This window comes from Paramisgurnus dabryanus, chromosome 17 (genome assembly GCF_030506205.2).
Source record: "Paramisgurnus dabryanus chromosome 17, PD_genome_1.1, whole genome shotgun sequence".
In the NCBI taxonomy this organism is placed as follows: domain Eukaryota; kingdom Metazoa; phylum Chordata; class Actinopteri; order Cypriniformes; family Cobitidae; genus Paramisgurnus; species Paramisgurnus dabryanus.
Window position 1 is genome coordinate 14,073,640 of NC_133353.1, and position 12,166 is coordinate 14,085,805.

The window sequence follows — 12,166 nt, forward strand, 5'->3', positions numbered from 1 at the left end:
TGGTTGCTGTGGTTATGTCCCGCCCCTCCTCCACTGTGATTGGATGGCCGTGTGAGAACTGACATTGACAAGCGGAGCTTTTCACCCAAAGTTGAATCTCTTTCAACTCTTGACATCTACAGTTGAAAACTAAAATATTTAGAAAAATGGTCTAAAGTACAGTCTCAAGACCAAGACCTGTCTCCAGTACACTTGTACGCTAAAATAGAAATAATATCCACAAGATAAAATAAATTGTAAACTTGGTCTTTTAAAACTGGGAAAACAAATTTTCAAACAGTCTGCATATATGACTCTAATACTGACAAACAGAACGAGAACTGTAACACTACAGACAACTATAAGCGATGGTATGTCAGTAACTGAAATCACTAGCTGACGTAATGCACCTGACTCAGTCTAACCCAGTGGTCTAACCATTCATCTTTCCTCTCACCGCGGCATCACTGGCATATTTCCACAGAGTTCTAGTAAAAGAAAAACTTGACATGAATCAGTAGATAAGATTAATTCCAGTCTTCCTTTTTAGTTGCTTTATCTTTATTTCCATACCAGCATGCTGGAAGTACTTGATCTTTGACACACATCCTAGAAAAATGTGCTTTAAGTTACAGGAAGACTTTCATATTTTCAAACAAACAAGCTTGTGATTTTTATAATATTCCTTAAAACCAAAAAGTGATCTTGAAGCAGGCAAAAGTTTGAAAGGCAGAAATGTTATTGGGTTGGTAATGGAAAAGATGGGGACTGTCCCTTCAAAAAATAAAAGACACAGATGACATCATTAAGATCAGTCCTGCTTTATCTTCACAGCAGATGTAAAAGAAACGTTGATAAACAATACGCAAAAACAAGTAAATGCTATTGTAGAAGTATGAAGAGCTTGAGAAAAAGTTTTTTTTGTTGTTGAAAAATGCAGACAATTCAGAGGTAGCAAATAAAGGTCTTGTGTGTGTAGAAGAGACACTGTGACCTTTCTAAATGGCACAGTGCATCACAAACCTTGGACAGCTGTACGCAGGTTAATGTGGATACAGTATAGTTTGTTTTATATTTTTTACCACCATTTATACACTTTTTAGCAAAAGTTTCTACAAATCTTTACTCAGTTATCTCTGCATTTTATTTTAAGCTAAATCTTATGTGAAAATGAGCCACTTTAGCTTTATATGTGGCAAGTTTTGTTCAGTCTGGCTGTGGGTTAAATACTTACAACATAAACAGAACCTGTTCAAAAAAGATAAAGGTATAAATATCCTAATTTTACTTTGAGATTGTAAGAGGAACACAACAAATTGACAGATGTTATAAAAGGACAGGGAAACACATGTAAGCTACATACCCAAAAATATTTTTACCAGTTTTTTTTTAAACATTGTGTTTGTATTCTGTCCATCATATATTGCACTCGAAATTAGCTATACACACACACACACACACACACACACACACACACACACACACACACACACACACACATATAAATATAAACCATATATAACATTTCATATAATTCAGAATATGGGTCTGCACTGTAATGGAGTTAGCACTGACTTTAAATGTAAACGTTGACATTTTTCCTTCATTTTCTTTATGGCACTTAGTAACTTACAACTACACGCAAAACCTCCAGTGTTAAATTAACAGTGATAATCCACACACAGGGTGTTAAAAATGAACACCGAATCAGTGTTTTTTTATATTCTTAACCAAAACCATCACAAAACTGCTGTCTGGGGTCTAAAAATAGCCAAACACACCTATTACATTATGGTAATATCAGCATCAACAAGCAAATAATATTATTTTGGATTTTTTATAAAAACAAGAAATCAAGGGTCAAGTACCCAGCTATAGGTAAAACTAATCACTGTTATAGTGACTTCTTGTTATTAATCTTTTCTTCAACGATTGAGGTTGTTAACAGCGGGTGTTCATCATTAATGTATATTCATCACTTCATTATCTCATTACATCAACACTGAATTAATCAGTGTTCCTTTTTTAACATTAATCTTTAATGTATATAAAGCCTTTACTGGTGTGTATCGTAAGACAAATTAATGGCACTTAAGATTTGTCGGTGCAAGTTATTTTCTGTTGATAGAGCTCCAACATGTATTTTAGTCTAGGACTAACCTTAAACATTGTCTGTGAAACCGGGGGTAAGAGTGTTCATTTATTACTGGGGGTTTTGCTGTGTAGTACCCTATAAAAATATTGGTCTAAAACGATGAATATGCAGCAATTGGAAAATTAAACTTTGTGCATAGGTGGAATCGCCCAGAAAACAAAACATTTTTTTTTCAAAATGAAGGGGCACAAGGGTGGGCAACTACATGCTTCCAGAAAGCAATGCGGGTATGTAAGTTACGCCATCTAGGGTATACTGGCACAAAAGGAATGTGAAACATTAAACATTCAGGCACACAGAAGCTAGTCTGTACATTTAGTACACAATACATCCCAATACAATTACAATCCCAAGGGAAAAGAGTATAAAAAGTTGGGCTTGAATAAACATTTGGCAGGCCCCAGTAACCAAGTTATGGTCTCCACTCATTGAGTTTTGATTATTTTTGTGTGACTGCTTTTTTGTCTTTCTTAAACTGTCTGAAGCCCATGTGAAACTCAAAATAAGTGAAATGTTTTATGATCATTTGTAATAATTATCTGTCAAAAAATGTGCTGAAATCTGTGTCTGATCTCTTAGATGGTTAATAGATGCCCTGAGTTTCATGCTGATGGTCCTCAGTCCTGATTAACAACTCCTGGAAAAATGGCATCTTAATGAAAAGGCTCAGATTTGTAGATCTTAATGTCAATCATTTTCAATCATTTTGTCAGGGCACACACTCCATAGGCTTCCATAGGCTGTGCTGATGAAACCTGGGTCTCGTCTGATGCCGCTTTCTCTAATCTAAAGCACTTTTAGCTTCTCTTTTAACTCTCAACTTCTCAACTTCAGAATGACAGTCGCCAGCATGAGGAAGAATGTGTTCCAGCCCAGAGTGACAGCAAACCCTCGCCAAACCATCATACGGGACAAACCCCAACCTAAAAGTGGTATTAGAGAATCAAAGAGGGTCAGTACCAGAACAAGATTCACACTAAACAATAAATACATGTAAATTCATAAACATTCTTAATTAGCCTACTCTAAGCCTACAATCAATAATCACCCAGCCTGTTATTATTAATATAATCTATTTCAAATGTACCTGTTTTGATGTGATGCACCTAAATTGTTTGTAACATCAAAACAAACTGTAGTTAGTCACACTCTTAATGTTTCACACTATATGCCAAAGGTGGGGTCTGATTAGTTATGCCATCTTTCTATATAGTTGTGTGGAAAATCAAACAAAGCACTACCATTTATCTTGACTCCTCCCAGAGTAATGCCTCAATGATGTCATAGTAAAGCTCTGTGTACAGCCCGTATCATTTCTGTAACATCAAAGAGCCTCACCTCTGATCTATGGTGCAATTTTACCTGAACACAGTATTAGGAGTCTTTAACTTTTATACTTTTTATTTGTTGGGAAACTTAAATAAAAATTATTGCCATCCTTTTCGCCTTTTACTGTCTACCGCAGCAGTGCTGTCAGTAGGAATAAAGACTTGCACTGTAAATAATTAAAAGAGGAGAGATTAGATCATGAGAGAGTCAAGTGTCCTGAAGTCTACTGTAATTTAAGATGTTTGTATCAGAGAGAAAATGTTAGGCAGGTGGGGCTTCAGAGACATGAAGATGACATTGTGGGCATTCATGTGTATTGGCTGATCACAGAAGACACATTAGATGTCTGAGGTGTGAAAGTAGGAGTGTTAAACTGAGGATGTACACTACACAGACGGTTTTTGTGAACTGTACAAAGGAAAATCAACCTGTCCCATACATGCAACTCGGCAACCATTGAGTTTGTTAAACACCATCAGTCATCTGGGTGTCTACCATCTATGTACTGTACATGTTAAGGTGTGTATAAAGTTTTTCTTTCCAGGATGTCAAAAGCAAGATAACAAATGGATACAGTCAAAATCTGAGCTCGTAAAAATAACAATTGTGTGTATGACATATTGTTTACATGAATAATTACTGAAGAAATGCTTACTTATTTGAGAAAAAAAATTATTGATATTGCACTGATATAATATATTAAGTTATTTTTGTATTAATATTTACCTAAATGAAAAAGTTTGTTCAATGGAATATTAGTTTTGGTATTGAAATTGGTAACAAATGTGCTTTTCTACTAAAAGGATGGTGACGGCTCTAGCCTTTTCAGTTAAGGTTTCTACTGTGTGCGTGCATGAGAGCACATACTGTACCTCTGTACATGATACAGCGCAGGGCTTCAGATGCATAAGTCTGGGGTAGAACCAGACTCAAATAACGCAGAGGATATGGTATACACTCGACTGGCCAAATGACGCCTACAGAAGACAGATCACAGATTTAATTAACACTTTCTTCTATAACATATTGCAGAGAAACACAAATAGTTCCTTTAGATCCTTTATTAGGGTATATCTGTTTTGAGTATATTTTTGTAGTATATCTTTGTTAAGAGAAGAACATACATGAGTGTGCAAAAGCTTGTATTTGTGAACTGTGTGTTTGTTTATTATAAATAGTAAGTGGGGTCAATTTCCTCTTCCACTTCTTCACAATAACCATCCATATATTTCCTTTTCATTTTTATGTGCATTTAATGTTCTATTAACCTCCTAAGACCTGGATGTCCACATATGTGGTTAACTTGTTTTTGTTTTGCACCATAATAGTTAATTCTGTGTAAATGGAACCTGCTCTACACAAACATGAAAAAATACACTGCTTCATGTTCTAAGAAAAATATTTGGTTATTATATCTATTGGTTCTTCCTGATCCCAAAATAGCGGATAGAAATCTGAAAAAAAGACAAACCAAATCTGGGGTCTTAGGAGGTTAATAATCACTCCTCTTTATTCCATTATTATTCCATCATTTTACACACTGTAGAATCAGATCCATTAATCCAGTGACACACCCATATCATATAGCCCTTATTACATTTCTTTGACTAAACCATTTAAGGATAGGGAGAGATTTAGGGATGGTATTGACACTGACTGAGTATAAGTAGTACTATAAATTTAAATCTAAACATTAATTAGGGTATTAAATATAAGTCACAGGGTAGCTTTATATAATCTAATATAAGTTTCAAGTAATAAAAAAGTGTAAGATCGTGAAGCATACCGCTAATGATGAGGTTAGGGTAGAAGATTCCAAGAGCCGCCTGATTGGCTGACTGCTCGTCATCGATAGCAGAGGAGATGACCAATCCAAACGAGATTCCAGTCACACCCTGAAGCACAATCAATGAAACCACCAGAACCAAAGATCCTTCATTAGGAATCTGCAGGAGAGAAACAAAGATGATGATTATAATTACAAGAAAGAATCAAATATACAGTAATATACAGCTGTCAGTGTATGAATGTGCGAGTAAATGTGAGGCAATATGTAAAGCGCTTTGGATGGCCATGAGTCTATGAAAGCGCTATATAAATGCAGTCTATTTACCATTTACAGTTATTAAATACAACATTATGTTGCTAAAACAATATGTATGTGTAGCATTTAACAATACATTGTTAAAAGATCTAATGTATCTCTTTTGAAAGAGATAAGATTTTTAAATTGTACTTAAATTGTAAAATTGTAAAAATTCTTGCACAAGTGTGAAGAGTGTCATCCCCACTGCTTTTATTGCTTGATAACAAAGTGCATGCCAGTCGAAGCAGTGTCTATAATGTTACCGCAATTATTGTACATTTGGGTCTGTTACCAAAGTAATAACTTTGTTGCCACTAAACAAAAAATCATTAGATTCAGCAAACTAAGAAATAGTGTATACATTTATATGCCTCAGTACAAGGGCCATTGCTAAAAATCCTCACAAGATCCAACAAATAGATAGATATATATGTAAGGAATAATTGACAATGGGCCATTGCACAAGGTCGTGCATTATTTTTAAATAATTCAAAGGACCAAGGAGTAAATAATACCGCTTATAACATTGTTAACACAAACATTGCTCTGGTGCTTATTTTCAAGACATTTGACAGGTTAGGTTTGCAGTTTTCCGAAAAACATTTCTCAGCCAATCAGAATAAAGCATTCAACAGTCCCGTGGTATAAATATAGCTATAGATATACATACATACATACATATTACTTACCAAGGTAATAAAATGAAACCAAAACATATTAAAGATCTTTAAAGGGATACTTCACCGATTTAGCATTCAGCTTTGTATCTGTGGAAACCCGGCAGTATTACTGAATGACCATGTTTCCCTCCATCATTTCCCCCTGAGAGGAGAGATATCTGCATTTTGGTTCTGCAAAAAAGTCCTCCGATGATGCAAAAATCGTCATATTACATCATCGGAGGACTTTTTTGCAGAACCAAAATGCAGATATCTCTCCTCTCAGGGGGAAATGAGGGAGGGAAACATGGTCATTCAGTAATACTGCCGGGTTTCTACAGATACAAAGCTGAATGCTAAATCGGTGAAGTATCCCTTTAATTATTTAGTTAATGAATAGAGGAAGACTTTCAAGTTGTTCCAAACCTGTACAAATTACTTTGTTTTGCTGAACACAAATTTTATTTTGTAATAAAGTAGATCTGGGGCACCACTCACTTCCATATTATTCTATACTACTGTGGAAGTAAATGGTGCCCCAGATCTGCTTTATTACAAACCATTTTCAAAATGTCTTCCGTTTTGTTCCGCAGAACAAAAAAAAAATGAAACATGTTTAGAACAACTTGAGGGTGAGTAAATGATGACAGAACTATCCCTTTAACCTTTCATTAATAAACAGACCACACACATTAAGATTTAAAACCAAAATAAAATACAGATCTTCAACTTGAGACAAACAGGTATTACCACAAACACACACAGACTCACTTTAAAGACCAGAAGGATGAAGATCAGCAAAAGGATGATTTGAACGCTGATGACAAAGAGCTGTGAGAAAAGGTGAGCCAGCATGGTCTCCAAAGAACTTACACCTACAAAGGAACACAAACACGCACACACACACACACACACACACACACACACACACACACACACACACACACACACACACACACACACACACACACACACACACACACACACACACACATCAATGGAACACATACAACACATACATTAAGATGCTGTCATGCTGCTCATAATTTCAGCTGCTGTTTATGGTTGAAAAGCTCCCCCTGGTGATGAATATCCAAAACTGCCCATTATGGAACAACATTATTTTTATTGTGCATTAAAGGGATAGTTCACCCAAAAATTTTAATTCTGTCATCATTTACTCACTCTCATGTTGTTACAAACACGTATACATTTCCCTGTTCTGATGAACAAAAAAAAAGACATTTTGAGAAATGTTTGTAACCAATGCATTCTTTTTCCCTACTATGGAAGTGAATGGCCTCCACAAACATCTCTCAAATTATCTTCCTTTGTGTTCATCAAAACAAAGAAATATATGCCAGTTTGTAACAACATGAGAGTGAGTAAATGATGACAGAATTTTCATTTTTGGGTGAACTATCCCTTTAACAGACTATTACAATAAGGCTAAAACAATTTAAAATAAAATAATACAGCACAGCTTTAAGAAATAAGTAAATAAAACACAAATAAATAAATAAATAAATACATACAATAAAATAAACAAAACGTTAAAATAAAAACTCAGACATTAGTGTCTTCTAAAAGTTTAAAGTCCTTCAACATGTTAAATAACCTTCTTTTAATTTTCACATTTACTCCACTTAAAGATTCCCAGTAAATCCAAAATACTTTTTGAAAAACAGAACATTGGATATATGTTCATATATTTACATTGTAAACTAATTATTCAATAGAAATTGAATGTGTTTATCTTCCATTAGTGAACCAAAATTATAAATTTTTTAGAGAACTGAGATATCAGAACAATTTTAACTTTAAGCCACTCATTCATACCAGCCCAAAACACATAACTGTCTGAGCAGTCAAAAAACAAATGTAATGTGTTTTCAATCTCAGAAGTACAATTATTGTAATCAATATTAAATCTATATCTCAAAACCTTTAAGGATGGGTATCATTAAGATTTTAAAGTGTACTTCCTTGGTTTCAGAAGGTATCAGAAAAAAAGATACATAGTCCTTAGCTTAACAATAAATAAATATTAAGATGCAAAAGGATAACTTTCTGGATTTATGTGAGATGTCTCACCTGCCACCCAGCACCTGTCCAGCAGCCCCTCCTTTCTTTCTAACACAAAAGACAGAGCAGTCAAACCTACTGCCAGGTAAAAGGTGATGCTGTTAAGTAGAAAAAAGAAAGTGACAATGAGAGGAAAGATATACAGTATATTGTATACTGCATTTACAAGGATTACATGTGCACCAATGTGTGTTTATTTGTGTTAAGTATTTACCTCAAAACAGCTCCTGGTGTCACAAATGTTGTAAAATCTGTGTTCTCACTGCCATATATAGGTTCTTCAAACTATTAAAGAACAAAAGCAAGAAAAAAGAATAAAGAAAAAGAAAGTGATAAACCTGAAGGACAGAGAGATAAAAACAATTTATAAAGAGAAAAATGGAGAGGTATGTGCAAATAAAAAGTCTACACACCTCTGATAAAATTGCAAATTTTGTGATAGAAAAATAAAATAAAAACAAGATGAATCACGTCAGAACCTTTCCACCTTTATTGTAAAAATTTCTACATTCCTGAAAAATGCTAAAAAAAATGCCTAAAAAGGACACAAATTGTACCTGCTGTGTTGATTGTATCTTAAAAGAATTACAAATCACAAGAATTCCAGCTTTCCAAAATATATGTGAAATGTTTAGCTTTTTGTTTTTTGAGTTGCTGTATTTGATGAAGTTTTCTGTCAAATAATGTAGTGTCCCTCCCATGGTACACTGGAATTTTAAGTTAAAGTGAATAACAATAAGAATCATCAGTACATAAGTGCACTAGAATAAGTCGTATAATTTTTTTAAGGACAAAAAAATAGAAAAAGACATTAAACTCTGTATAAGTAAGCTAGGTGTTGGCGGAAGATGTTTTTTTAGCTTATTCTTAAAAATTGATACAGAATCAGCAGATCTTGTCACAACTGGCAGATCATTCCACAGATGTGGAACAGATCCAGAGAGGGTACGTGATTGTGATTTTTTTCCTTTTTGGGATGGCACCACAAGATGTCACTCATTGGCGAAGGGACATAGAGGGTAAATAAGTCTGTATAAGCGAGTGAAGGTAAAAGGGTGCTGACCCAGTGGTGGGTTTAAATGGCAGGAAGATTGGAGTGACCTCTATTGAAGACTGATTGCTGTCCAGGAGGTTATTCTGTGTAAAGAAGGAGGAGAGCTGGTCAAACACAACATGCTCGAGAGTGGAAGGAGAGATACCGGTCTGTAGTTATCTTACATTGCAGGATTAAGCATGGGTTTCTTCAGCAGCGGGGTTATATGGGCCTCTTTAAAAGCTGTGGGGAATGTACCAATGGTAAAAGATGAGTTGATAATGTGAGTGAGAGCAGGTATAACTGGTGCAGAAATGGCCTTTAGGAGATGGGTGGGGATGGGATCTTGCAGGCAGAAGCAAAGACCTTGGAAACATCAGCTTCAGATAGCCTCAGCACCATTTTATAATGGGGATTGTGGCAGTGTTCAGAATCAACCAATTACATTCAGACTTAAGTTAAATGTGAATTAGTATATACCTGTTATAAATTAAAATGAATATTTAATTTACAAGGTTGTGATCCTACATGTGATGATAATCTGGCAAGTTCTTTTTTTTTTTACCAAAAAACATCCAAGCCCGGCTAAAGTTTGCAAAAAATGGATCTCGTAAAACCTTGTGGAATTGTGTATTATGGTCCAATAAGACCAAGGTTTAACTTTGGCCATAATACCAAAAAAATACCACAGCATATCACCAAAAGAACACCATGGCAATAGTAAAGCATGGAGGTGGCAGCATCATGCTTTGTGGCTGCTTTTATTTAGCTGGAATTGGGGCTTTAAGTAGGGTGGATAGAATAATGAATAGCTCCAAATACCTGTCAATTTTGGCCCAAAACCTTAAGGCTTAAGGCCTAAACACTTAAGATGAAGAGGAATTTCACCTTTCAGCATGACAACCATCCGAAGCACATTTTCAAATCAACAAAGAAATGGCTTTACCAAATCAAAATCAAGGTTTTGGAATGGCCCAGCCAGAGTCCAGATCTGAATCCCAAACGAAAATCTGTGGGGGGGTGTGGACAGGAGACACCTAACCAATTTGACAGAGTTAGAATGCTTTTGCAAGGAAAAATGGCAAAATATTGCAAAGTCATCTGACTGATTCTTACTCATTAAACTTGCATGATAAAATCTAAGGGTGCTTCAACTACTTATTAGTTTAGGGCTGTGCACACTGCAGCCTAGTTATTGTACAATGTTTAGTTGGGAATTTGTCAACCCAAATTCTTATTTTTATTCACTTTAAGTTATATATTGCAATTTGCAATAAAGGTGGAACAGGTCCAGATCGTTGTTTCATTTTTTTTACATCACAGAACTTGCAATTTTAACAGGGGTGTGTAGACTTTTTATATGAACTGTAAAAGAATAGCACAGTGTAAAAACAATTTTAAAGCAACACTATGTAGTTTTTTTACCTTTAAATAATGTCTCTAAAATTATTTCAGTGATAGAACAACTTTTAACTGGACAAATTGTACTGTTGCTGCAACCTGAGCAGCCTCCTAGCTGCTACAAGCACACTCTGAAAGTGGCGGTGGAGGGTAGGAAACACAGCCCCGCCCCTCCCCCTGCCTGCAGAAGAGTGTCTGATACCAGGCACTGTTGCGCTTTTCAACCACATGGGGGAGCTGTAAGTCATTTTTACATGAAAACTACATAGTGTTGCTTTAAGTTTTGAACGGATAGTTGATTAAGAATATAAATGCTCTGCTCTTACTTTTATGGGGGTGGCCACCATGTATGACAGACTCCCCAGTTTTGTCTTGATGAAAGCCTTTGGAGAAAACAGGTAGAACAAAAGATGTTGGAACAATGTAGAAAAGTAAAGTTTTAGCATATGTGTGAATATGTGTTCATGCCCCCTAACCTGAAATGCCTCGTGAAGCTTTTTCTGTAGCATTATGGCAATTTGTTGATCTGAGAAGTTGAACATTTTACATAACAAAATATAAAGTATTTTATTTTAAAATATAACGTGTCCAATAAGAAATCTACAATAGAATACAGCTTAAATAAGCAATAAGCTTAATATATAGTCAATAGTATGCCAAAATTTATTGATGGAAAATTAAGAGTAAAATACTAACCCCCCAGAAAAAGCAAAAATGTTACAGCTTGTGAAGAAAAGATAGATCACATCGTGGCTGTGCTGTCTAAGTCTGCAGAATGCTCTCTTGTTGCAGCAATAAAAGGTCATGTGACTCCCAAATTATCCAAATATTTTGTTAGATAAAAATCAATAAAACTCACTGGTCAGGTCCAACCAAACATGCACAGATCCTCCCTCAACTACATCTCTGGAGACTTTGGGCTGTAACATTCTGCACACATACAAAAGTTTTTAACTCACTATTCCACATATTTACTACATTTATTTTTTCAATCTTGGTTTTGCACAATAATTTACAGTACGGATTTAATAAAGTGTGTCTGTCTCCCTGCCATTTAGACAATTGATGGGTTTTAGCTGGGACAGGCATAAACAGGCATAGGTGTGTGTCTTTGTAAGAAGGGTATGGGGTGCTGTTTGTGAGGGGGTGACAAAGACGAGTATGTTTGCAATTACAGTGAGGAAAATAAGTATTTGAACACCCTTCTATTTTGCAAGTTCTCCCACTTAGAAATCATGGAGAGGTCTGAAATTGTCATCGTAGGTGCATGTACATGTGAGAGACATAATCTAAAAAAAAATATAGAGAAATCACATTGTATGAATTTTTAAATATTTATTTGTATGATAAAGCTGCAAATAAGTATTTGAACACCTGTCTATCAGCTAGAATTCTGACCCTCAAAGACCTGTTAGTCTGCCTTTAAAATGTCCTCCTTT

At 35.2% G+C, this 12,166-nt stretch overlaps 1 protein-coding gene across 6 annotated transcripts in view; it reads right to left on the reverse strand.

Annotated features, from left to right (window-relative positions):
* Nucleotides 1–316: 316 nt before the first annotated feature.
* Nucleotides 317–12,166, reverse strand: part of abch1 (ATP-binding cassette, sub-family H, member 1) — a 33,028-nt gene continuing 21,178 nt past the window's right edge. For 2 of the 6 annotated variants that reach the window (XM_065255192.2, XM_065255191.2), the window contains exons 12-20: nt 11,587–11,657; nt 11,204–11,253; nt 11,054–11,110; nt 8,508–8,578; nt 8,303–8,391; nt 6,980–7,083; nt 5,250–5,409; nt 4,336–4,440; nt 323–3,057 (exon numbers count right to left, since the gene is read on the reverse strand). In XM_065255192.2, coding sequence (XP_065111264.1) covers nt 2,951–3,057; nt 4,336–4,440; nt 5,250–5,409; nt 6,980–7,083; nt 8,303–8,391; nt 8,508–8,578; nt 11,054–11,110; nt 11,204–11,253; nt 11,587–11,657 — 814 coding nt within the window. In that variant the 3' untranslated portion in view covers nt 323–2,950. Of the gene's footprint in view, nt 3,058–4,335; nt 4,441–5,249; nt 5,410–6,979; nt 7,084–8,302; nt 8,392–8,507; nt 8,579–11,053; nt 11,111–11,203; nt 11,254–11,586; nt 11,658–12,166 lie in introns of those variants that run through there. The other 4 variants (XR_010528464.2, XM_065255189.2, XM_073812297.1 and 1 more) reach the window with 4 other exon arrangements.